General features: G+C 45.6%; 2 protein-coding genes across 5 annotated transcripts in view; both read right to left on the reverse strand.

Annotated features, from left to right (window-relative positions):
• Nucleotides 1-160: 160 nt before the first annotated feature.
• Nucleotides 161-19365, reverse strand: TXLNA (taxilin alpha). Of its 4 annotated transcripts, none has more exons than XM_061596760.1 (11): nucleotides 19207-19365; nucleotides 17772-18028; nucleotides 16645-16971; nucleotides 15940-16031; nucleotides 13197-13367; nucleotides 12412-12606; nucleotides 8794-8913; nucleotides 8430-8504; nucleotides 7598-7690; nucleotides 5620-5715; nucleotides 161-731 (listed from the first exon to the last, which is right to left on the reverse strand). In XM_061596760.1, the coding sequence occupies exons 2-11, from the start codon at nucleotides 17992-17994 to the stop codon at nucleotides 390-392; spliced, it is 1734 nt and encodes a 577-aa protein (XP_061452744.1). In that variant the 5' UTR covers nucleotides 17995-18028; nucleotides 19207-19365; the 3' UTR covers nucleotides 161-389. The 4 variants fall into 4 exon arrangements, with proteins under 4 accessions (XP_061452744.1, XP_061452747.1, XP_061452745.1 ...); XM_061596763.1 differs by lacking the exon at nucleotides 19207-19365 and adding an exon at nucleotides 19054-19146; XM_061596761.1 differs by lacking the exon at nucleotides 19207-19365 and adding an exon at nucleotides 19017-19114.
• Nucleotides 19366-24067: 4702 nt separating this feature from the next.
• The window catches only part of KPNA6 (karyopherin subunit alpha 6), a 36552-nt gene continuing 34395 nt past the window's right edge, over nucleotides 24068-26224 (reverse strand). The window contains exon 14 of the mRNA XM_061598086.1: nucleotides 24068-25891. Within this exon, the coding sequence (XP_061454070.1) occupies nucleotides 25704-25891 (188 nt within the window). The 3' untranslated portion in view covers nucleotides 24068-25703. The remainder of the gene's footprint in view (nucleotides 25892-26224) is intronic.

Consider the following 26224-nt stretch of genomic DNA (forward strand, 5'->3'; position numbering starts at 1 on the left):
TTAAGTTGGTACTCGTGGCACAGCACCCATGCTCAGCTGCAACAGCCAAAACTGAATGAGGGTATGGTTGGAGTTGGCAAGATCCCCCCACACCCACACTTGAGAAGGACTTTTGGTAAAAGTGCTACACACTTAGAGATGTTCACACAACACACAAAGAAATGGTTCAATCTAGTTTATATACCTAGATATAAAAAGTGGGACTTCCCCTGCACATCGTATCATATAATATATATATAGTTAGATTTTTAAAAAAGCAAAAAGCAAGGAAAAGCCTTCAATATTGTCAAAAGCTTTAACTAGAACACCTTAAAGCCCAGATGTGGGGACTGAGCTCTCACCCCCAGGCCTGGGGCCTCATCTCTGGGTTTGCTAGCCTCCCTCCCTCGTTACTCAAGAGAGAGAGCAGCTTCCTCAGTCTTGCCTTGAGGGGGTGCTCCTGTGCTTGCCTCACCAAGCCTCTCAGCTGGTCCTGTGCAGCACACTGCCTGTGCCAGAGCAAGGCACTCCCCTGCTGCAGTGCCCTGCAGTGCCAGCCCATCTGAGCTGCCTTGGGACTGGTCCTTTTGTGGCTCTTGGATGTCCATGCTAGCAACAGGGGCCATAACCACACACAGGTCCTGCACCTTCTTGTTCAGGTCATTGCGCTCAGTCTGCAGGGCCCGGCAGAGCTTCTCAAGGCGGTGGATTTTCACTTGGAGCCCTTCCAGTTCTTTGTCCCGGAGAGTTTTCTGCAAGAGGTAACAAAATTTATTTCAGTGCTACTTTCTGCCTGCTTTTCAAGGTAAAGAAGAGATCAGGAAGAGATAACCAAAGGACATTACTTAAAGAAAGCTCGTAAGACACTCCCTAACTTCAGGAAAGCTGTTTGTTTATTAGCACGGGAAACATCTCTAAGTAGCTTATGAGCTGCTGGTGATCAATTTGTCTCTGGTCCACACACTGGCCCTTTCCTCCTCCTTGTGCCACTGGCCTCCTTGCGCCTGCCTGGCCTAGAATCACAGAATAGTAGAGTTGGAAGGGGCCTACAAGTCCATCAAGTCCAACCCCCTGCTCAATGCAGGAATCCAAATCAAAGCATTCCCGACAGATGGCTGTCCAGCTGCCTCTTGAATGCCTCCAGTGTCGGAGAGCCCACTACCTCTATAGTAATTGGTTCCATTGTTGTATGGCTCTAACAGTTAGGAAATTTCTCCTGATGTCCAGTCGAAATCCGGAATTAATTTACCCTGTTTGAGACCAACAAATGTTGAACTGTTACGAAGACCGATTTCAATTATTGAATTGTGGAATACAATTAACCACCTAAAAATAACAAGGCTCCTGGTATGGATGGTTTCACATCTGAATATTTTATAATATTCCTTGAGGGGGATTATAATTTACAATCAACCAGGGTTGATAAAAATCAATGATTTTTAGAATTTTTTTTAAAAAAACAGGTTTTTTATTTAAATCAGATTTTTAAAATTTAAATCGGATTTCAAAATTTTCTTAAAACAATTAGCCAATATTCTCAATATTGGGTATCAGGGTCAATCTTTAACAGCTGAAGAAGAGGAGTTGGCTATGACATGGGCATCCAACTATTATCCCTCCTTAATACCAGCTATAATAAATTTCAGGGCTAAGAGTGGCCAATTCAAGAAATACTTTGCTGACAAAGTGTTAAAGGAAATCACACCAGTGAGCTGGTAGAAGTCATTTAAACATTTGCATTCAGAGACCACTGGTAATCCAGCTCTTCACCTGCAGAAGAGGTTACTGCTGTTTACAGAGATTTTTTTCTTCCTTTGGACTACTTCATTCTAAATTGAGAAATAAATTGGGAACTGAAACAGCAGGAAAGCTTGTCTTTCTTTTCCAGACAATGAACAAGCAAGACAAAGAAGAGACAGAGTTAACTGAACCACCCAATATTTTAAGTTTCTCATGTTGACTTGAAATTTCCTATTTTTTTTTAAAGAACTTTACATCTATCTAAAATTTGAAATAGTTATCCATTCAAACATCCATGTTCGTGTTTTGTTAATGTTGTTGTTTGCTGAAGAAGAAAACTAACCAGAAGATTAAGCAATAGGACAATTTAAAAGCCTGTTTGGTGGTGGTGATTCTGGCAGATCATGACAAAAATGTGATTAATTGAAAAGTTGGAGCTGGTTCATCCCCTGAATGACTTCACAAGTTCCTTCTGCTTTGGTACTAAAATGACCAAATTATCATCCCATTTTTTGATGAAATTTAACCTGGAAACAACTCAGAATAATTGCTTAGTGTGCACCTATCTTCTAATGAAATTTACATCTCTGAATATGCATTAAGGTTATATTAAACAATAATGTACTTCTGAAAAATGACGATTAAATGAAATCTTCCTCACTAGCAATTTAAACTGTGATTTAATCACTAAAATTGAAATCAAATCAGATTTAAATCAAATCAACCCTGTATAAAAACTTCTTAGATAAAACAGAACAACCATTACTGAGTATAATGAATGAAATCATGCAAAATCATTTATTTCCAAAGATGTGGGAAGAGGCAAAGAACACAGTGATTCCAAAAAAAGATAAGAAAACTACAAGAGTTGAATCTTCAAGACATGTTAAACCAAGATTTAAGATCTTGACTTCCATCTTGGCCTCAAGATTACATGAAGTAATTGCATATTTATATAAAAAAATCATTTATAAAAAAATCACAAACCTTTAACAAATATAAGCAAACTAATAAACATAATGCATATTGCTAAAAACAAACAAGCAAGGGAAGCATATGGTTTTGTGTTTTTGGATGTTGAAAAAAGCGTGGAGTGCGGGTTTCTATTATAAATACAGTAGGGCCCCGCTTACCGGCGCTCCGCTTACATGGCGGTTTTCCTCCCCTCTTTAACAGCTGATCTTGCCGCTTTTGCAGCATTTTCGCATCATGCGCCCCATTAAAGTCAATGGGGTTCCGCCTTATGGCGATTTCCGCTTTACAGCACGGGTCCGGAACGGAACCTGCCGTATAAGTAGGGCCCTACTGTACTAGACTAGGATCAGGAGGCCAATTTGCATCTTGGATGAAGATTATTTATACTAATCCTATTACCTATGTATTGGTAAATGGATTTGAAAGATAAATTTTGTTTAAAAGGGGGCAAGGTTGCAGATTTTCACCTCTGCTATTTGCTTTATCCATAGAACTTTCAGCAGGGGCAATCAGAGCAGCAAAAAACATGAAAGGCTGTTAAAGTAGGCAGAGAAGAATTTAAAATTAATTGTAAGCTAACAATGTTGTAATCTTTGTATATGATCCAATGACTGCGTTTGACAAACTTGATAGGTGAATACAGTCAAAAGTCAGGTTATAAAATACATTTGACCAGTCTGAATGGTTTGCCTTTAAGACTCTTAAATTGGCAAAATGTGTTTATAAATTTTGTGTGGAGTGGAAAGAAACCAAGAGTTGGAAAAAAACCCCAATAAGAACGATAAAAACAGGCAGGTTATCCTTTCCATAAAACAATATGATGAAGCAGCTATGTTAATGCATTCAAAAGAATGGTTTCAGTCTGATAGAGCTACAGTCCTAGAGCAACAAAATGTTTTAACATATCTGAAAAACACACTTTGGTATCAATAGAATTTTGATAAAGATATACTAAAATCAAATCCATGCACCAGGAATCTGATTACTAATTCAAAAGGAAATTAAGCCCAGAATTATATCCATTAACAGCAATGTGTTAATGTACACTGAAGAAATAGATTACATTGCTGGGCAATTAATTTTTGTGGAAACGATATGGGCTAATTGAAACTGCTAAGCTGATAAAAGAAGGGACGTTTAAAACATATGTTGAAATCAGAGATGAAATGCAGCAATCCCAACCACCACTTTTTTCAGTATCTACAACTTTGAAATATAGCTTTAAGGTTATTAAGAAAATATGGACAAATTTGGGGAAAAATACTAATGACTCAGAATTGCAAAAATCTATTCAGCAAGCGGTACAAGATTATTATAAATATGGACATGACCAATAATACCTACCAAAGAAATTGGGAAAAAGATTTGGGAATAGACATCTAAGTAAGAGTCTGGAACTGGCTATGGATACGAAACAATTAGTATAAATTTGAAAGAAAACTTTTATAAATTTATTTTCCAATAGTATTTGACCAGTAAGGCGTAACCATATTTATAGTAATGTTAGTAATTTGTGCTGGAGATGTAAATTTGCAAACATAGATATGGCCCTATTTTTTGGCTTTGCCTGAAAATAATGAAGTTTTGGTAAAAGTACTGGATGAGATTGAAATAACAGGCTTCCATGTGACCCTTTAATTGTCCTTTTTAGATTTGTTAAAGACCTTGTACACTGTTGACAAAGAAATGGTAATACACCTTTTAACAGTGGCTCAAATGCTGATTTCATTAAACTTGAAGCAAGCAAGAGTTCCAACTACAGGCATACCCTGCTTAACGTCGCCTCGCTATAACGTACATGCTCCATATGCCACCATACCCCGCTTAACGCATGCGGACACTTAATGGCATGACGCCGCTGCCATCTAGTGGCGATTGCAGTGCAGTACATGCATACATAATTGCTGCACTTTAAGTACATTTTCACTTTACATACACGCTCCGGTCCCATTGCATATGTTAAAGCGGGATATGCCTGTATGGAGGAATGGATTGTTAAATTATGGGATATTGTTTATGTAGTTAAACTGACTAACATTGTACGGGTCAGGGAATGCAGGAGACAGAATAACTTGTTTAGAGAAGAATGGAGCCTGTTTGTTGTGTGTTGGAGTAACAGGATCCAAGAAAACGTATGACCATTTAATTTTGGTTTATTGTATACTGTAATGCATATAGCAAACACTGTAAATATATTATTTTATGATGTTGATGTATTTTGTAAAGGCACTAATAAATGCATTTTCTGGAAAACTATTAAAAATAAAAATATATTTAAAACATTAACAAAAAAATCCCAAAGCCTTCATGAACCCCAACTCAGTGCACAGGATGACATCCACAAAACGAAGACAGCAGTGGAGGTTGCTTCTGATGGCTAGGATTTGTGATTTTGCTAATAAGCCAACATTTCTCAAAGAGGGGGGAAGGGGGGGGAGGAGAATGCTTCTGACAACTGAGAATCCATTTGCACAGCAAGACCACTGGGGGGAGGTAAAAACCATGTCCAGTTTGAAATGTCAGCAAAAGATAGCTCAGCATTTCTAAGCTTGTCCCCTAAATCACAAAAGGGCTCAGCAACATGTACTGGATCTGCCAATATTTATTAGGGTCTATTCTCTCCTGAGTACTGAGTCAGGGGGAAATGAACTTGCAAATATAACCCAAAATTATAAATCCAGAACTGAGGTTTAATCTTCCAGAGAACCTAATTTCTAGAACACTATTTAGAATCTTGAGCATTTAAGGATTTCAATAATTTGGGTGGGATTGGGGGTGGGTGGGTTCAATCCTTCACAGGGAAATAAGAAGCATTCACACAAAGCTTCTCCACGCAAGGAATACCATTTCTGGGCCTTGCCTGACTGTGCATCTTGCCCTGAAGGTCTCATTCCCCTAAGAGCTTTGGGGGAGGGGAGACGTTACCTCTTCTGCCATTTCCAAAAGGGCCTTGTTGCTGCTTTCCCAGCGGGACCTGTACATCGTGGTTTCTTTCTCCAGCTTCTTGATCTTCTTTGTCATCTGTGGAATTGCAAACAGGAAAGGAAATAATGTAAGTCAGCCAGTTACTAAGGCACCTGTCAGGATGTGTAACCTTGTGCTCTTGCACTAAGGAAGCAGTCAACAGCCAACGTGGCAGTAAACTTATTTAGACCAGGCCCGCACATCACCCAAGAAGCCAAGCACAGCTCAGCAGCAGAGGTCAGTGCTTGGAATCAGTCCCATGTGTTGTCGATTCTAGTTCCATGTTCAGCCATACTGGTAGAACATCTTCTGCCACACATTAGGGTTCCGCTTTTCGGCGTTCCGCTAATATGGCAGTTTTCAATTATATCCGTGTTCATTATGTTCTAATCCTTCCCTTAGCAAAATCTGTGCTGGGTTATCCCCAACCCACAATATTATCATTTTTAAAAAAGGGAGAGGGAGATCACACCTCCCTATTTTTTCCACAGGAACCTTTCCTTAGACCTGAAGTCCCACACCCCGCCGCTCGAAGAAAGCCTCCACATCGACCGACCGGCTCCTGCCTCAGCGCCATGCGGCATGTCCCTCTGGTCCGCCCTGCCCGCCCTTCGGGGACAGGGGAAGGGGGGCCATGGGCATGCATCCGACCGAGGGAGGGATGGCCGCCGACTGGGAGAGCCGATGCAAACGGCAAAGCGGGGACAGGTTGGGTCCGGAAAACCGCAAGCGGGGAGGACAGAGGAGGCACGAGCCCCCTCTGCAACGCGCGGCCCAATGGTAACACAGCAGCACCATGTCCGCCAACGCATGGGAAGCAGCCGGGTTCCCCCTCACAAGACCGGCAGAACTCACATGGCACGGCCCTCAGACTTGACCGCCATGCAGTTGTGTTCCGTTGCCTGAGCCCTAGGGTCAGGGCCCAGGCAAGCAGACGCGACTGGCTAGCGTTCGCGGGGCCTTCTTGCCAAGGTCTCACTGCCGTTCCTCGACAGACACAGGGAGGGCCCAGCCTCCACCCACACCCCCTCGGGCACGCTGGGCCGCAGGGAGGGAAACTCCAGAGGTCTGCAGGGGGACGGAGGAGGCCATGGTTGTCTCTTCCTTGACGCATCTCCCCTTGCTGCAGGGGGCCCAGCGTCCGGCCAAGGCTGGGGCAAGACATCACGTGTGTGTGTGGGGGGGGGTCAGACACTCGTTTACCTCCGACCCAGGGTCGGTACTTGGCACCCTCCAGGTCAGCGGTTCAAAGACTCAAGCGGCCTTGTATGTTCCACTTTTCCGCAGGGGTCCAGAACCTAACCCGCCGTATGAGTGGGGCCTTACTGTATTACTTTGGTAGTCTTTATAGGTGCTACAGGATGCTGTTGGCTTTGCCACACCAGACTAACATAGACACATGCTAGGAGTTTTGACAAGTTCAAGGTTATCTCCAAATGCAGAGCTGAGAAATATGGGTCTTTCCAGCCCAGAACAATTTTCTGATTCCATATAAAAGGCAACTTCCTACCCACATTGTACAAGCCTAATTTAGATTTTTTTTACCTTGCCTAATGTCAAAGGCTTCAGGTGGGCAATGAAGCCTTAACAGAAAATCTGTTTCTTAAATTGATGATGAAGGGACCACAGCAGGTCCGCTGAATGTCTCCCCCCCCATCTTTTCCTCTGCTGCTTATGGGCACAATATAGTAAGGAGATGTTGCAGCCACCCTGGAACTTCAGCAGACACAGTTCAGGTGGTGCACTCCCCTGGCAAAGGGGATGGGCTGATGTGCTTCACAGTAACTTTCCTGGGAGAAGCACACTCAGTGCCAGCCTGCATGAAACAAGGATTGTTTCACAGCATGGGGGCGCAGATTAGGGTAAGAGCCTCCCTTCTGCTAGCACACACAAGCGGCAGCACCTGCCCTGGACCGAAGGCAACAAGAACATACAGTACCTTCTCCATTTCTTGCTTGAAGGTTGTGAACACCTCACTGCTTTTGGAGAGTGTGCTCTGAAACTCTTCAAACTTCTCTGTGTAGAGGGCCAGCTAGGAAAAAAGAAGTAAAGAAGAAGTGTGACATCTGCAGCTCTTTCTTTAGAGCAGAGCTGAGTGAGAGAAAGGGGAGCAGATCTCTCTCACAGACTTCAGGGACCATTTACTGAAAACAGTGAACCAGGGGGCAGGGGGAGGGCACTGCTCAGTATTCAAGCTGGGAACTCAAACTAAATAATCGAAAGTGACTAAATGTTCCAAATTAGGCTTTGAGAAAGCAACTGATCCTTTAGCCATGCACCTGTCAAGACAGCTGATCCTGCCAGCAGGTTACACGGAAGATCATACTTCCCCATTCTAAGGAAGTGGATTTTGTCTAGAAAAGCAGAACCGGCCGTTACAGGTGCTACATAATACTCGTTCCACACTTGTAAGAAATCATTCTTTTGGTGCGGCAGCACCTACGCTTTGGAACTCCCTGCCTGCTGACATCAGACAGGCCCTTTTGCTGTATTCCTTTCAGCACCTGCTTAAAACATTTCTCTTTAGGCAAGCCTACTCCAGGCATGTAGATGTTGATGCGTTTTAATCTTTTCAGTTTACAGCTGTTTAAATTGTCTTTCTAGAGTTAATTACTTGTTTTTAACTGTTTTATGGATAATCTTAATGTCTCTTGCAAACTGCTTAGAGGTTTCTTACATTCAAGCAGAGTATAAATTTTGCTCAATAAAATAAATAAATAGTATAGCAAGGGGGCAGGGTAGGGAGACAGAAGTGCCGCACGCCAGCACACCTGCTGCTTGAGGTGCGTCTCCTGCTGCTTCATCAACTCGCACATTCTCTGGGACTCCACAGCTTCCTTCAATAGCTGTGAAACAGGAGAAACAGAGGAAGCAAAGGCAGTAAGAGAAATGAACTCACTATTACGACCTCAGTAGAACAGGACCCAGCAGTATGAAACCTCCCTCCAGCCCACAATAGTCAGAGAACAGTTTAAGAGGCAAGCAGGGCCCGATCCAACTCTGGCTGCCCCAAACACCAACAGTCCAGGAAGACAGGAAATGGCCTCACTAGCTTGGACAACTGTCCACGTACGGGATGCTCAGCAGTGGCAGCCAGACTGGGGCTTCTTCTCAAACCATTTAACCATGACTCACAAAGTCCTTCTCTCGCTGGTGCCTCTCCTCAGCCTCCTTCAGCATCTCCTGGGCCTGCTGGAGCTTGGCATCCACTAGCTGTTGCTGTAGGTCCTTGTGTTTAAAGACCTTGTCAATGTGCTGCCAATGGAAAGATAAAACAAGCTTGTCAGTCAACAGCAGCCACCACTGGCCAAAGCGAGACCCCAAAGCCACAAATAACAAGCCACTTCCACAAGTGACGTTATCCAAAGGAAAGCTGTTGCTCACGGGGAGGCTGCCTTAGGAAGAACCTGCACTATTTCACTGAATATGAAAGTGTTTTAATATTTGGGCGTGCATAGAACAGGTCAGTTTAACGCAAACTGAGGTACTGAAAAGCCATCAGACTCATAACAGGCTAGTGGCTACTATGAACACAGGAACCTGAACACAGGACCCTTGGCCACACAGCGCAACACTATCTACTCCAGCCTTCCCAACTAGTGTCGTGCTGGCTGGAGCTGATGGGAGCTGTAGGCCAAAATGTCAGAAGGGCTCCAAGCTGGTCTACTCTGACAGGCAGTGGCTCTTCAATGCAATGCACAGAGATCTTTTCCAGGGATTCTCTTTCACTGGAGACGGTTGGAATTGAACCTGTCGCTTTATACATGCAAAGGATGTGCTGTAGCTCATTTCTGAAATGGAAGCGATCTAGACAGGACAGATATCTAGACATCAATTACTAGACAGGAACTGGAAAAAAGCTAAAGGACCCAAGGGAAGAAAAATAATGGGGCAAACTGAAAAAGTAACTTTCACATGTCAGTTTACCAACTGCTCCTCTACAGACTCGACGCTCTCTTCTATTTATTTATTTATCACATTTATATACCGCCCCATAGCCGAAGCTCTCTGGGCGGTTTACAGCAATTAAAACAATAAAAACAAACATACAAATTTTAAAACACACAAAAAAACACAATTTGAAAAAAAATGAAAAACAATTTAAAAACACATGCTAAAATGCCTGGGAGAAGAGGAAAGTCTTGGCCTGGCGCTGAAAATGTAACAGTGTTGGTGCCAGGCACACCTCATCATGGAGATCATTCCATAATTTGGGGGCCACCACTGAGAAGGCCCTTTCCCTGTTGCCAGACTCCCAGCTTCCCTCCGAGTAGGCACCCGGAGGAGGGCCTTTGATGTTGAGCGTAGTGTACGGGTGGGTTCATGTCGGGAGAGGCATTCCATCAGGTATTGTGGTCCTAAGCCTGGAGAACACAAAAGCCTGCTGAGTATATGGGGGCCTTGAAGACCTGGCTCTTTAACCAGGTGTGGGAGGGGGGTTAGGTTGGCAGTGTGCAGCTTTGGGGGTGTTTTAACCTTTAATGCTCTTGTTTTTATATGAACTGTATTTGTGTTTTGCTGTATGTCGCCCAGAGTAGCAGACTAACCTCTGCCAGATGGGCGTCTAATCAAATCTAATAAATAAATAAATAAATAAGGCTTTATAGGTCAAAACCAGCACCTTGAATCGAGCTTGGAAACATACAGGCGGCCAATGCAAGTGGGCCAGAATCGGTTTTATGTGTTCGAACCGTCTGGTCCCTGTTACCAATCTGGCTGCTGCATTTTGCACAAGCTGCAGTTACCGAACAGTCTTCAAAGGCAGCCCCACATAGAGTGCATTGCAGTAATCTAATCTGGAGGTTACCAGAGCATGGACAACTGAAGCCAGGTTATCTCTGTCCAGATAGGGACGTAGCTGGGCAACCAACCGAAGTTGGTAGAAGACACTCCGTGCCACTGAGGCTACCTGAGCCTCAAGTGACAAAGGTGGTTCTAGAAGTGCTAAGCTACGAACCTGCTCCTTCAGGGGGAGTGCAACCCCATCCAGGACAGGTTGGACATCCCCATCCGGTCAGAAGAACCACCCACTAGCAGCATCTCAGTCTTGTCTGGATTGAGCCTCAGTTTATTAGCCCTCATCCAGTCCATTGTCACAGCCAGGCACCGGTTCAGCACATTGACAGCCTCACCTGAAGATGAAAAGGAGAAATAGAGCTGCGTGTCGTCAGCATGCTGATGGCAACACACTCCAGAGCTCCAGATGACCGCACCCAATGGTTTCATGTAGATATTGAACAGCATGGGGGACAGAACTGACCCCTGCGGAACCCCATACTGGAGAGTCCAGGGTGCCGAGCAATGTTCCCCAAGCACCACCTTCTGGAGGCGACCTGCCAAGCAGGAGCGGAACCACTGCAATGCAGTACCTCCAACTCCCAACTCAGCCAGTGTCCCCAGAAGGATACCTTGGTCGATGGTATCAAAAGCCGCTGAGAGATCAAGGAGAATCAACAGAGTCACACTCCCCCTGTCTCTCTGCCGACAAAGGTCATCATACAGGGCGACCAAGGCTGTTTCCGTGCCAAAACCAGGCCTGAAACCCGACTGACATGGATCCAGATAATCGGTCTCATCCAAGAGTGTCTGGAGCTGGCCTGCAACCACTCATTCAAGGACCTTGCCCAGGAATTGAACATTTGCCACAGGCCTATAGGTACTAAGATTTTCTGGGTCCAGGGAGGGTTATTCAGGAGTGGTCTCACTACCACCTCTTTCAGGCAGCCAGGGACCACCCCCTCTTGCAGAGAGGCATTAATCACTTCCCTGGCCCAGCTGGCTGTTCCATCCCTGCTAGCTTTTATTAGCCAAGAAGGGCAAGGATCCAGCACAGAACTGCTTGCACGAACCTGTCCAAGCACCTTGTCAACGTCCTCAGGCTGTACCAACTGAAACTCATCCAAAAAATCAGGACAAGGCTGTGCTTGATTCACCTTATATTAGTGCAATCAGTAGAGCTGTCTGTAAAAGTGCCACACAAGTGTAAGATTTGGAATCTGAGACAGAACTCAACCTGCTGCAAGCCTTAACTTTCATTTATGAAAAGCCAGGAATTCTAGCCCTTATGGCCATAGACAAAAACCTGAAAATCTTAGAAGGTAGAATTCAGATTTCTACAAGTAGAAACAGATCTAAGATGTATGTCTAAACCCAAAAGATAACCACATTTATCATCAATAGGAATGATTGCGGGTGTTCTCTGGTGAGAGCAAGGATGGGAAAGGTGTAATTTCACCTCACCTTTTAGTGGAGATTAAGCTGAGGAAGTAAGCAGAAGTGAGAGCACAGCTGTTGCTGCTACCATAAACGCATAAACGCTCGCACATTTGGTGGGCAGGGCCAGTTGTCTCTCTTGTATTTCTGTACTTTGGATCTACTAGTAATTGTTAATGGTCTCCATACGTTGTTGCTTTAGCTGATATTGATATTTTAAGAAGATCTCTTATCTAATTGTTCTGTTCTGCTTGAAAATGTGGATTTTTAATTGGATTTTTTTTCACTGGTGATTTTTTTATGATGCTGTAAACTACTCCAAAACTACTATTTCTTTGAAATACGGAGTGGTATATAAATTACTTAAATAATAGTCAATATTTTGATTTTACTTCTTGTGACATTTCCACTTCACTTGTATGAATCTTTACATTGGCTATGAAATCAAGGTCCCTGAGATTTGGGGACTCTTCTCATCCGCTCTGGCGCCCCCATCCCCCCATCCTAAAGCGCACCCACCACTCAATGCGGACCGCCCACCTCCTCCCGCAACTCGTACTGCTCAATGAGTTTCTTCAGCCTCTCAGCCAGCTCCATATTCTCCTGACGCAGCTTGGAGTTGCGCTCGTTGTGCTGTTCCATCTGCAGCTGGATGTCATTGAGGGTCACCTGGAAGTGGGATGTCACCTCCTTCCGCTTCTCTTCTTCCTCCCGGGCTCTTTGGACACCCTCCTCCTAGAGAGACCAGAGGGGAAGATGAGCCTGAAGGTCAGGGGGCAGAGGAAGGGCCGCAGGTCAGGGGAAGAATGACTCCTGCAGGCAGAAAGCTCTCAGTCTGATCCCTGGCCTCTCCAGTCAAAAGAAGGGCTAGGAGAGAGCCCGGCTTGCCTCAAGACTTCTGCCACTCAGAGAATCGCTGCAGGTCAACAGCAGAAACCACTTGGCTAAAAACAGACTTACTCATGGGAGTGAAGCAATTAGTTATAAGCCGTTATAGGCCACTACCTGCTCAAATCCAGTTTAGCTGCTGTGTATTCCTCATTCTCCCCATCCTACCCCCTTCTCCAGTTTATCCACAAAATCAAAATGGGGGTCTCACCATTATCTCTTTTAATCAGCTGAGAGGGCTACGTAATACCTTCAGTATGCCACACCTGAGGCATGATGGAACCCCTCTTCTTGAAAGAGGGCTGACCTATGCAGATGGGATCTCTCTTTTGAGCACCAACAGGTCTGCAGTCAACCCAGGACCTGCACGCCACACTGCTTGCCACTCTGGGATTTGACTGAGGGCACGTGGCAATTTACAAGCTGGTCTCACTTGCCTTGAGGGTGCGGTTGTGCCTCTGGAGCTCCCGGCACAGGCTCTCCAGTTTGCTGCGGGCCAAGATGGCCTTGCTGTGCTCGTTCCGTAGATGGTCCTTCTCCTGCACCAACTGGGTCTGCTTCTTCTGCAGGGTTTTCATTTGCTTCTGAGAGTTTCTGTGCTCTTCCAGCTGGCAGGACAAAGAGAAGGTCAGGACAGACGTGAAGAGTGACGGTAGCCACTCAGCAGCTCGAAGAGCTGAGAGACAACAGATAACTTCTAAGCCTACACGCAAGAGGGGCACTTAGGGGTGGGGCGAGAGCAACATAGGATGCACCATCCCAGGCAAGCCTTCAGCACTAGCAATGCAATACTGTTTTTGGCTGGACTAAAGCCAAGGAATCCTGGCCAGGCAAGGTTGTTGAGCCACAAGGGGGATCTAGGTTTGGTGAACACCCAGGGGCAGAGGTGAACCTGAATGGAAGAACCCTCTATTGCCATTGGGGTCAAGAGATAATTGCCACAAGAAGCCACTAGTGGAAGCACTGAAGGTGAACTAGCAATCTGAGCACCTCAGAACTGGAACCTTCTGTACCTGAAGTGTATTTTAGGTCTAAGACAGCTCTCCAATCCCATTTTTTCTTAAGCACAGTGAAGATTATTAAAAACCTGACCACCTTTCTTTTGGGTGCACTTTCTGTATATACTATGACTAAGCGACTGATACCAGCCAACAAACATGTTTTTCTTTGAACTTCTGGCTTGTAAGCCGGAAGAACTCTGCTGTGTAGGAAAGGAGAGCGAGTACATCCTCTGACCGGTCTCCTTTACCAGTAGCCTCTGAAGGACTATTCTACAATTTCTCCCCACACATCCCACTGGCATTGGCAGCAACCTGGCATTAAGCACACTGATGCCTGTGGTTTACTTTGGGGTTCCCAGGAGCCTGGGCATCACTAGGAACCTGCTGAACACTTCTGCTTGGCCAGGCATCTGGCTGGCCAGTGTGAGAACAGGATGCTGGACTACATGGGCCAGTGGACTGATCCAGAAGGCTCTTGTTATGTTCATGACAGGTTCTGGACTCTTTACATCTGGCAGAGGGCCTCAGAGTACAGAAGGAGGGATTGCATCACTGCACGGGTGCTTTGCACTCATCAAAGGCATGGCCTCCTTTTGTTTGATTTCTAGGCAAAACTGGCAAGTTCCTTAAAACAAAATTTGCCCCTTAAGAAGGGACAAGAAGTTAATTGGTGCATCTGGCATGCACCTTCTCACATTTGATCCACAGTTGCATAGCGCTGTAAGCGCATATGTTTGGCTCTGGCAGCAGAGCTGGGCAACGAAGTCCTCAGGAAAGAGTAGAAGGAGCCTCAGAGTCAAGGTCCCAGCCGAAGTGCAATTCTCTTTTAAAACTAGTGAACCAAGTCTCTCTCTGCGACTGGTGAAGGAGAAAGGGAGGTGAGGTGCTGACACTGGTCCTCTGACAACATTGCTTGCTTTTGTTCTAGCAGATGCTGAACTGTTGGGTCACCATGGGATATTGCAGGGTGCCTTCCGCTTGAGCCACCTTGCTCTACTTAAGTAGTGCCAAAGCCCTCCTCTGCTGAATTTACCAGCACAGAACAAGAATCATCCATCATGTGGGAGGCATGTCCCAGATAAGGCAGCAATTGTGCAGCAACAATTATCTGCAACAAATAGCAACAGACACTTCTCTGGATGGGAGGGAATGGCCCAGGAATGCAACTCTCTGCTCTCAGCATGCACTGCTGTATAAGGTAAGCGGCAGCACATTTCTTGCTCTGTCCACGTACGCTTCCACCACTGGAAAAGATAGGTAGCCTGGCTGATCAGATTCTGAAGGCACATGGGAGAACTCACACCCTCATGCAGGGAAAATGTCCTCGCACAGGACAGCATTCACACATACACCCCACCCTTTTTTGGCAGCCTGAAAGACTAAGGTTCAACAAAAGCTTTACTGCTTTGAGTCTACTGAACGTATAAACTGGTCCACATTATGGCTTTACACCTTCCCTGAAGGCCAAGGATGTAGGCACACGAGCTTCCAAGGTACCCACATGAGTGTTGCAGTACACTTATGGGCACACAGGAAGCATTCTAAAGAAAGGCAAACATTTGTGCCCTGAAATGTCATTTGACTTGCCATGGGAAGCCAGACCGTTAACCATGTAGAGTAGACCAACAAAGAACCAAGGCAGACTGAAGTGCCCCCTGCAGGGCTGGTCCAACAGCACAAGCAGCTCAAGTGATCACTTGGGGTGGAAATATTTGTTAGGACCATCAATTAAGTAAGCATGTGTGATCCAAGAACTATGCCCCAGTTCCTTTATCTCACCAAAGAGGATTCTGAGAAGCAGGTCTTGGATCATGCTGCACTTGAGCCTACTCTGCATGTTTGAATGGTGTGGACTGCAACCCTGGAAAGTGCACTTTGGACTAACAAAATGAAAACTTTCTGTACGTTTCCTGCTGAGTTAGCACCCTAAAAAGCTTTGCCATTCAGACTAGTGCTTTGACTAGTTTACAAGTTACCACACACTTAATGTTTCTGGTTCTGAAACTGTTGCGACCCACCACAAACAACAGAATATTTAAAGTAAAGCACATACACTTCCCCACCCTGCTATCAGATTTCCTCAGAGATAAGTTCTCCCTTCCAGAAGAAGCCCTCTCTTGTTGCCTCCTGCACTGCCAGCCACTCAAGCACCTTTCCTCTCACTTTGACAGAAACTAACCAGCTCAGCATACTTCTTGCAGAGGGCTGCCAATTTCTCATCAGATGTGCTGAGAGTGTTGAGCGTCTGCATCAACAGCGTGATCTCCTTGCCTGGAACACAAAGGACAAAGCAGACATCTTCAGGTCACAGTGAAAGGAGGGGGAGTAGGAGACTGAGAACAGAGGATTCTAAGGAACTAGAAAACCTGTAGACCGTGGAGATTATTATCCACCCCCAGTTCCCTGGAAGAATGTGAATGGGCAACATAATGTAGCATGGCTGCTGCCAGGGGTGAGGGGAGAGCGAGGGCTTGCCTCTGCTAAGCACCTCTTTCTCGCCTGCTTCTGGATCTCATATATCATTACTGCTTTCCAATAGAAGTCATTTTCCAGAAAAGAGACAGTTCACATTGTATTTTTATAAATAAAAGATCATAATGATGGGAGAAATCTGAGAAATTCTCTCCTTAAGCACGCTACAGTTCGGACTAAGGCAGGCCAGAACTTCTGTGGCAGAAAGAAGTTGAGCTAATACCAGACACAAGAGCTCTGGCATGACACAACTATTCGGATATCAGAGCACCGCAGGCAGAAATCAGAGACCTAGGAAGAGCCTGCCATAATGAATCATTACTCTTTAGCAAGGGCAGTCAAATTTAGGATTGGGACATAAATTGAGGAGGGAATAGCAGAGCATAGGACTATTTAGGAAGAAGCCCCCTACCAAGCCCCTTGGCCTTCTTTTTTTCCTGGGTTCGTTTCTGATCACGCTCGCCACCTTCATCGCTGGCCCCTCTGGGGCCCTCTTTCTCCCCATTTATCTCAGGGCAACTCTGTTCCTGCTCGCCATTCCTTGGGGATTCGCTCCGGCACTTATCTGCCTCATCCATCTCTACAGGCTCAACCTGCCCATTGTCATCCCCTGGGGCTTCCTGGTTGGTATCCATGCAGTATGTGTTCAGAATGTCCTCCAGTTGTCTACTCAGCTCTTCAGAGACATCACATGTAACAGGCTGGTGGGGCTGGGATAAAGTCTCATCTACCAAAAGTGCTGTAGAAGGAAAAAGTGTGCAACACCATTTAATATTAATATGAGAAAGGTTATGAGCCAGCTGAGAGCATATGTAACACATGACTATATGCACAATGGAGAGAAGAAAGATTTTACTAGCCAAATCAAATTTTATTGTGTTTTAAGTCTACAGATCACTGTGCAAAATTTACAATTAACTGGAATCACATAAATACTTCCAACAATCCAGATGATTTGCTACTGAGTGTAAATATATTCTGCTGTCAATTTGCTACACATTATAATAACGGCAGACAAAAAACTGTTTTTCTGCAACATCCTTGGAACCTGGCAATAGAAAATTGACATAAAAACTAAAAGACCTTCCCGGGTAAGGTTCAAAACAAATAAACACTTTACATAAGCCATTGTATATATTGCACTGAAAAGATAGGCAAGTCAAATTTTCCAGTTCCTCTAACTCACATGGACATTGATGTTTAGTAAATAAGTTGCTGGGAATAGAGGTGGTAAAGAATTAGGGCACGGAGAGAGAGGAGACTAGCACTTTCTGGAAGAGGGCATAGGAAGTTGCTGATCTATATCCTAGAGTATTTGCCTCAAGCATATTTTGGCTTTGAAATTCTCTTTTTATGAAAAGATGGGCACTGTGAGGATTAAGAAAGAGTAGAATACAAACAACATTCCCTGTTAGCAGCGGTGACAGGGTCTGAGACAAAGGAAGAAAGTTTTTAGAAGCCACTCTTAGCCTATGACAGAGGACAAGGAGAAATAAAATTAATGACTAAAAGGGCAACACGGCCTGTGATAACACACACCCTCTTCTTTCTTATTCTGTCCCTCGCTCATTGTGGTCTCAACATTTCCATCAACCAAAGGGTTCAGGCTGCACATCTCGGGCTGGTGTGGACACTTGCAGCTTCCTGCCATCACTATGGGAGCCTCAGCTAAGTCACCATTTTCCAGCCGTATCCCACTGCTCATTTTGGAAGGGCTGGCAGGGAGAAGAACAGCCCTGGTTTCCCCATCTTGGTTCTTCATTGTAAACCTCCTTCAAGCCCACTTCCAACGGTGTCTAGTAAAAAAAAAATTGGTTTACTATTTAAATATAGAAGACAATGAGCAGTTTTAGCAGGGTTTATGATTCACTACCAGATAAGGAAACAGCACATCCAGGAGAAGAACAGATAAGAGCTGGTGCAGTCACGGAAACCATCTATCATGACAGCTTAGGGTAATTCTAATGGTTGTTTTTTCACAGTGGAGTTTTGCTCTCACAGGTTTGAGAACAACTATGATCTGTCTTTCTGCCCTGGCCACACCATCTGAATCGGACACAAAATAGAGCCTCCTTACTAGCTCACATGGGGATCCACCAATTTAAGGAACCCCAAACACTGACCTCATTCCCATCTTCCCCTCCCCCATGCCCCCAAATGCTCTCTCATGAACCCCACCAGGTGGTGTGTCCCTGCCATGTCAGCCAAGCCCCCTTCCCACTGCCACCCCCTTAGAATATCCGCAGCACACAGGACCCCTCCCTGCCCTTTCCTGAACCTATTTTCTCTGGTGAGTTGCCTCTCTCTGCTTTCTCAGTCCCAAGCCTCAGACTCCAGCTAATCCCAGCTTGGCTTCAGTTCATTCACCTTTTCTCCTCGCCCACCAGGACAAAGAAGACACGGGCCCCCGCGGGCCTCCCTCATCACAGACCAGAGAGTCCCTCGCTCTCCCTCCTACACGCAGATGCCCACCCCGTCAATCCCAGCTCACGCTCAGGCCCACCACCTCTTTCCCATTCCTCAGGCAGGCTTCCAGCATCCGGGGTGGGCTTCTCCGGCCTTGACTCGACCCTTGCTGCTATAGCTAGCCTCCTTCTACGCGCGCATCTGGATTTTGGGAGCTTTGCAACCCGACGGGGCGGGGAAGAAGAGCTTATACAACCGGTAGGCCCGAGCCCCGAGCTTTCTTTTCCGGGGCCCCGGCCCGCCTTTCCCCTCTCCCCGCGACCAGCGGGGCTCCTCCCGCCCCCGAGCCTCACCCCGCCCGCCCCACTCCGAACGCACCGCGGGGAAGGGGGCTGCCATGGCCCTCCTTTCTCACCACGCCACTCGCCCAGAGCTGACGTCACCCGTCGTGCTCTGACGTCACCCCCTGGGGTATGACGCGTCCCACACCACGCAGCAAACATCCCGCTTGGCACGAAGGCGCGGCTTTTTCTTTTATTTTCTCTTCCCTCCTTCGCTCTCCTCTCACCGAACAGTGGCCAGCGCTTCCCCGCCGTCCCCGCTCCGGGCTTAGCGGCTCCCAAAAGGCTCGGCGGAGTTGCAAGAAAGCGCGTAGGACCCGGGTCTCAAAATTGCGCATGCGCCGTCAGCCGCGGCTAGCCAATCAGCGGGAAGGGCACTTCAGGGCATGCTGGGAAACATTGGGGGGAAGCGGCACACGAGGCGGGAGGCTGGGCTGCACTAGTTCCCGGCATGCTTCACGCCCAGTCGAAAGAGGAGGCGTCATGAAAACTACAGCTCCCAGCATCCTCTCGGAAACGATCTGGGACGCTTTGCGGGACCCCCATCTCAAGCAAGGTAGCAAAGGGGGAAGAATCCCACCAAATGACAGTGGAGAGCCTTCCAAAGCGCCCGAAGGGCTGCTGAAGCGTTGTCCGTAGGACAGGACTGGGCTGTACTTATAGAGCCAAGGCTTGTGTTTCGTTTACAGGTGTGTGTGTGCTTTATGGCTGTTTAGCCTTGGCAATGGTTGCTTTACTACCATGGCCTCAAACAAGCCACTTTCTTGGGTTCCTACATTTTGATTTTTACACTGCTTTTCCACAACGCTAGATCCGTTTCTAAATTATCGAGGGACACCAGAGCTTGTTATACACAGTAGCGTGGTGGCAAATTCAAAGCGCAGGGCCCCTTCCCGATAGTCGCGCCACGCTCCAAGGATTCCGTCTCTTCTACAAGTAGAGAATTCTAGAACCTGAATAAAACTGCTGTAGATAAAGGCTCCCCCCCAAAAAAAATCTCTATCTCTGGGGTCTAAATGTTGCCAGAAACCCTTTGATTATATAAAATCAAAAGTGTGGGACAGGATTGGGGTGACCAAGATGCTTCCTCATGAAGCTTGCTTTTCACCTACTCTAGAAGCTTATCAGCATGAAAGGGAAAATAAATCAGCTACTGAGAAGAGACTTCTCACTGGCTGACTCGCCTCCTTTCATGCCGACTAGCTCCTATCAGCATAAATGAGCAAGGAAGCATGTTGTTAGCCGACCCTGCTCCCACAACAGGGGTCTGTGACACCACTATCCTTGCAACCCTAGACAACTACAGCCGTGGCTACACAGGAAGGCCAGAGGGGACTCTCTGCTTGCGTTTTCAGAAGGATACAGGGGAGGGGTCATTATATGTCTAATAAGGGAGGGGGTAAGCATATAGACTGCATGAAGGGCCCCTGCTTCCATCCATACACTAGTCCGAGTCTTGCAGTGCCCACCCTCAAATAGTGAACTTTATCTTAGGGCCCCTTCTCCTAGTGCCCCCTTTACAGAATATCCGAGAGAAGTTCCGTTTCAGTTCACCCTTCCCCAACCTGGTGCTCTCCAGATATCTTTGGTACAATTTCCATCAACCAATGGCCAAGAACTATGTAAATTTTAGAGTACAGGAGCTTTATGTCACAAACAGATCATTCAGACCCATTTTTTCTGAGTGCATGATTGACACACAAGTAGCCACACTCCATTTTTTAATCTCAGGTTTTTCCATAGGTATTCCATTGTTTGGCATCCACATCAGTGGGTGGCCCGCCCCTGATGCAATGTTTTTATGCAGTGTTTGCTGGTCCCCACCCTCAGTCTCCCCTTGCCTATTCTCCATTGCCTTTTCCTGTCCTGGGCATGCACTCAGGTATTCCTGTAGGCACATGCACACTTAAAAAATCAGAACTGCACAAGAGTAAGTACCACCAGCCCAAAAATTATCAGGTTTCATAATGGGCAAAATGGAGGCTTCTGCTTGGTTAGGGGCAACTTCCATTTCAACTGGTTAGCTTTAATAGATGTCTTGCACAAAATGGGTATTCAGCCATCGTGAAACTCTTTAGAAAAACAATGAAATGGAAATGGCTTGCCTTCATGTCGATTCCGACTTATGGCGACCCTATGAATAGGGTTTCCATGGTAAGCAGTATTCAGAGAGGGTTTACCATTGCCTTCCTCCGAGGCTGAGAGGCAGTGACTGGCCCAAGACCGCCCAGTGAGCTTCATGGCTGTGTGGGGATTTGAACTCTGGTCTCCCATGTAGTAAGTAGTTCAACACCTTAACCACTACACCACACTGGCTGTCTCCAGAAAAACAATACAGAAATATTTTTAAAGTCTCGCTGTATGTTCTCCAATGACTGTCTCCTCACCTGTTGGTATCTTGAGAGAACAGCTTCTTCCAGACTGGGTTGTCACGATTCCAGCTAGCAGCAACTGGAAATAGGCATGCTCATATTGTTTGAGCCAACAGCAACCAAACGGTTACAGTTGTGCTCAGGCGAGGAACAAATAGAAGTAAGGTTGTAGTTATATACATATTTTAGTGTAAATAAAGTAGACTTTATTGTCTGGAAAAGTACATTTGCCCCTAATGTAGCTTATAGTTTTATTAGGGAAGAAAAAACACTAAATATAGGAAAGTGTCTGTATGGAGATAAAAATGCTGTTACTGACAATTTACTATTAAGAATCTCAAGAGCTCAGTCACTGGATAAACACCCTTCATCCCCTACCAAACTTCTCAATCAATATGAGCTGCATTTTTTTATGTGCTTGTATTTCAAGAACAGGCAGATTCGTTTTTACTTACAAGCAAGCAGCAACAAAAGATTAATGTTACATTACAATGGCTGTCACTGGATACACTTCAAGCAGCAGTTAACTAATTGGTCAACATCTACATTTAAAGGGAAATTACATGCAGGTTACTCAACAGGCAGTCAGGTTTACATGAGGTTTGAGCACTACTAGGGATTACCCCAGGAACATAGGAAGTGGCCTTATATGGAGTCAGACCATTGGTTTATCTCACTCAGTAATGTCTACACTGACCGGCAGCAACTTTCTAGGAGCTTGGGCAGGGAACATTCACAGCCCTATGTGGAAAGGGTGGAGATTGAGTCTAGGACCTTCTGCATGTAGAAGCATACGTTCCACCGTTGAGCTACAGCCCTTCTGGGTCAATATCCCAGACATATTAAAATCAGCTTTGCCCATTAGGAATTCCTAACAAGCGAGAAAAGTGTTGGTAGAGTTGCAGGAGGCGTGGATTTCATAATCAGCTAGCAGACAGTGCCAAGGCATTAGCATATGATTCATCTATATTTGCATTTATAAATGTACTAAGGGTGCCCCCATTCATTCTACTTGCCAGCCCCTGTCCAACTGTTTCCCCCCCCAGACCACAACGTATTCTTCCTTCCTCAGCTTCCAAACCTGCAATAGGGTCACAATATCTCATCCACTGCCCCAGCTTCCCACCAAAAGGATGATCCCCTACCTTAAATTTCTCCTCCTCTCTGACCTGCCAGAAAAAGCCTCCCTTAATGCCAGGGAAAAAGAGAGGGAGAGGGGAGCCCCACACACACACACTAAGACATGCTGACACCTCCCTGTCTCCTCCCCCTCACAGGATGACCCACTGGGGCTCTGAGGTGGATTTCGGCAAGGGCCAACTGCCAAGTCTCAGCTCAGTTCACAGGCCTCTTGTGCACCCTAGTGGCTCAGACTATCACAGCATGACGATAAGACTAGTTAGTATGTGGTGTAGTGGTTAAGGTGTTGGACTACGACCTGGGAGACCAGGGTTCGAATCCCCACATAGCCATGAAGCTCACTGGGTGACCTTGGGCCAGTCACTGCCTCTCAGCCTCATGGAAACCCTATGAATAGGGTTTTTATAAGTCGGAATCGACTTGAAGGCAGTACATTTACATTTAGTAGTAAGTGGCAAGAGTAGGGCCACCATCAGTTCTACTAAGAAGCCATCCTTTCATATGTCACCTGGCAGCAACCACTATATCAGGCTAGAATAGAGGAGGGAAGGGAGGCAGGACCACTCTGTAGGCCCAGCTGAGAGACCAGCAGATTTTGTCTCCTCCTCTTCCTCCTCAACCTTTTCACTCCAGCTGGTCATTAGAACATGTAACTAAGAACTTGTGCCTGAGTGGTTCCTCACAATCAATTTTAATTTGTACTAAACTTCCTTGGGGAAAATGTCTAGGTATTTGTATCATGCTATGCCTGCATTTGAGGCTTTGGTTCATTCAAATCAGAGATGGTGAACTTGTTGCCCTTCAGATAGTCTTTGACTCCAGCTCGTAGCAGACCCAGCGAGCATGGTCAATAATCAGGGATGATGAGAGCTGTACTCTCATCATCATCTGGAGGGCCACACGTTCCCCACCCAAATTTAAATTACATGGAAACAACAAAAAGGCAAAACTGCACCACAAGGAGATGAGTGTGTCAAGTATAGCAGACTGCTCATTTTACAACAGGGCCTATACAACCTAGATTAACATCAGTGAGAGGCACTCACTATTTATGAACTTAATGGGATATTTCAACAGGCAGAATTCTTGTTTAACTTCACTTGTAATAAGAACCAAGCAGCCCATATGCTTACTATGGCAATTTTGTGATACGATACCAAATCCAAGCATCAAGTTAAAATGAGGAAGAAATAGTGAAACTCTCCTGACCTCCACCTACCTTTACACTATGATGGAACGTTCCACACAATGCTATGTGAGCATATCTAAAATCAACAGAAGCTAGTGGCGCAAGACCGATAGTCAGCTTCTTTAAAAAAAATCTGTGCCACAAACTACATGAGCCAGTACTAGCCAGCAGTTAAGAAAGCCAATCCACTTATGAATGCTAGGTAGATTCTCGGTCAACTCTATTTAGCCTCCATTCCCCATCAATAGTACAAGCCTGATAACCTATCTCACAGGGTCACTGCAACTTACAAACAAAAACTATCCCATGCTATTTTGCACATTGGATAATGCATATTGCTAGTGATATTAAGAGAAGAATCATCAGTCTTAATCTGGATTGCAGTCATTGAATGCACAGATGTAGTTTATTAAGTTTCCTTGGCATTTTTTTTAAACAACGAAGAGCAAATCTCTATTACAAAATACAACCCAAGGCTTTACATCCAACTTCACACCTGCTTGAACATCTGTTCTTGAAGGCTTTTGGAACCCTGAATTCAAATGTCTGAGAGTGAGAAGGAGGGGACATATGTGCACACTGTAAGCTTTTAAACCATCTGAAGAGGCCTTTCCTATCTCAGAAATAAACTCCTAGTTTGCCATTTTCTGCTGCAGTAGACATTGCCGTAGCCAAATAATCTATACCTGGTAAAGTGTGTTCAACTCATCTGGCACCTCGGACAGTCAGTAAAAGGAGAACTCAAGAGAACCAAAGAGGTTTTCATGGCCATGTTCCTAAGCAGGCCTGCCACACGCTATCCTATTTATATGCCTCAAAAGAATTACTGTTTCCCCCCCTTTGGAGACCAAATTAGACAAATATCTACGTGTATATATAATATATAAAAAATACAGAGCTTTGTCTTCTTCATTTTGAAGTAGAATGTACACGATACAGTTGTGAGCAGGAGATAAGTCTGAGAAAACACAGGCCAGTTGACTATTTGAACTGAGAGCATATTATGTGCCACTAAGTGCAGCTGCGCTACCTGCTCCAAGAAATATGCCAGATTTGTTCCCACATCAGCCTGCCATTCAAGAAAAATGTTAAAATAAATGACATAGAACCAATAGGCTTCAGTAAGTTTTGCAATTTTTCTTCAAGTAAAGATGCAGGATGGGGTTTCTTTCACCAGTTCAACACTTCAGTCAGTAGCAAATGTAAGTGAAGCCCACCTTCATGGTCGCTGTGCTTTGAGTCCTTTTATCATATGCCTCCTCCTTAGACTGGGCCTTCAGGAGGCTCTGGGGATTGCTGCCCTGTTTGAACTCTGGAGCAGTTAAAAAAAGAATGCCCCCCATGAAGGACAGTCTTTCCAATGCATGGTGGGATGGGGTTGTCCAACCTTTCCTGCATCTGGACACAGGAATATTATTAGGGCGGGGGTGAGAGCAACATCAACTTGGCCCAAACTCCTTGAAAAGGTGCTGTTTGGCAAAAGGGTTTAAAAAAAAACCACAATGTGGGCCAAAGTGCTGCTTTTGGCAGATCGGTCAAGAGTCTTTAATAAAAATTAAGATGTGCAAAAGAAAATTAAATAGTTGACCCCAAGCATCCAGGATTAGATTCCTTGGTTATGATCTATGTTATTTTGCCTTCTCTCACTGGAAAAAAAAGTCATCTCTCAAGTACCCAAGCGAAGATACGCATCTGAGAAAAAACCAACACAAAAAAACCCAGAGGAAAACCACACTAGTCACTGATTTACACCTCCTCTTTCATCCACCTCAGCACCTGCTTTTTTGACACACGTGCAGCAGCACAAGAAAAAATGTATTGTGTAAGAATCTCTCTTCTTCATGAGAGCAAAGCATTGCTGCTGTGTGTCTGCGAAGGAGAGAGCTGTTTTGTAACACGTGGAGTGGGCACTTTGCAGCTTTCTGCTTGGCTGAGAAGAAGAATAGAGAGCTGGGGCTCTCTGCAGTTCACTACCCAGCAACACTGTGGTGTTCTTCCCTCCCCCCCATACTCTGCACACACGTTATAGCTGGAAGCCTTCCATGGGGGCCTCTGGTTGCTGGAAGATGAACTGCTGTTGGGTCTCATCTACCTGGGGAGCCAAAGTGGAGTCATCGTCTTCAATGCCAAAGTAGTGTTCAATCAGATCAAAGGCCTTCTGGTAGATCTCTTGGTTTTCATGGCTCTGGAGAAATTCTATTTTATCCAAGCCTGAAGGAGAAACACATCATCATCAGCTTGATGTACGTATTGCTCCAACAACAGGCATGGTGCTTTACACTTTCAAGACAACGGATCCCTGCCCCACAGGACATATCTAAAATTCAGCACAGGGAAATGGAGACAGGAATACAAAAATGGAACACATTTCACTTAGGCTTTGTTATTGGGAGGGGGGGGCTACGCAGTTCTGCCAAAGTGTTGAAGGAAAAGATGGGTTTTGAGGAAGGATTTGTAAAAAAGTCAAGAGGTGGCATCACACAGGTGTTCTGGGAGGCAGTTCCAAGCATTAAGGGGCAGCAAGGAAGAAAGGGCAGGAGACTA

Source organism: Rhineura floridana, chromosome 15, assembly GCF_030035675.1.
Source record: "Rhineura floridana isolate rRhiFlo1 chromosome 15, rRhiFlo1.hap2, whole genome shotgun sequence".
Taxonomy (NCBI): Eukaryota; Metazoa; Chordata; class Lepidosauria; order Squamata; family Rhineuridae; genus Rhineura; species Rhineura floridana.

What these genes read in the sequence shown, in the direction of transcription:
- TXLNA (XM_061596760.1), bottom strand. Translation starts at nt 17,994, where the DNA reads ATGAAGAACCAAGATGGGGAAACCAGGGCTGTTCTTCTCCCTGCCAGC. An exon ending in GCAAGAAGTATGCTGAGCTG is followed by an intron (nt 13,368 to 15,939) that starts GTTAGTTTCTGT and finishes TTGTCCTGCCAG; the next exon opens with CTGGAAGAGCACAGAAACTC. An exon ending in TTTTGGAAATGGCAGAAGAG is followed by an intron (nt 732 to 5,619) that starts GTAACGTCTCCC and finishes TACCTCTTGCAG; the next exon opens with AAAACTCTCCGGGACAAAGA.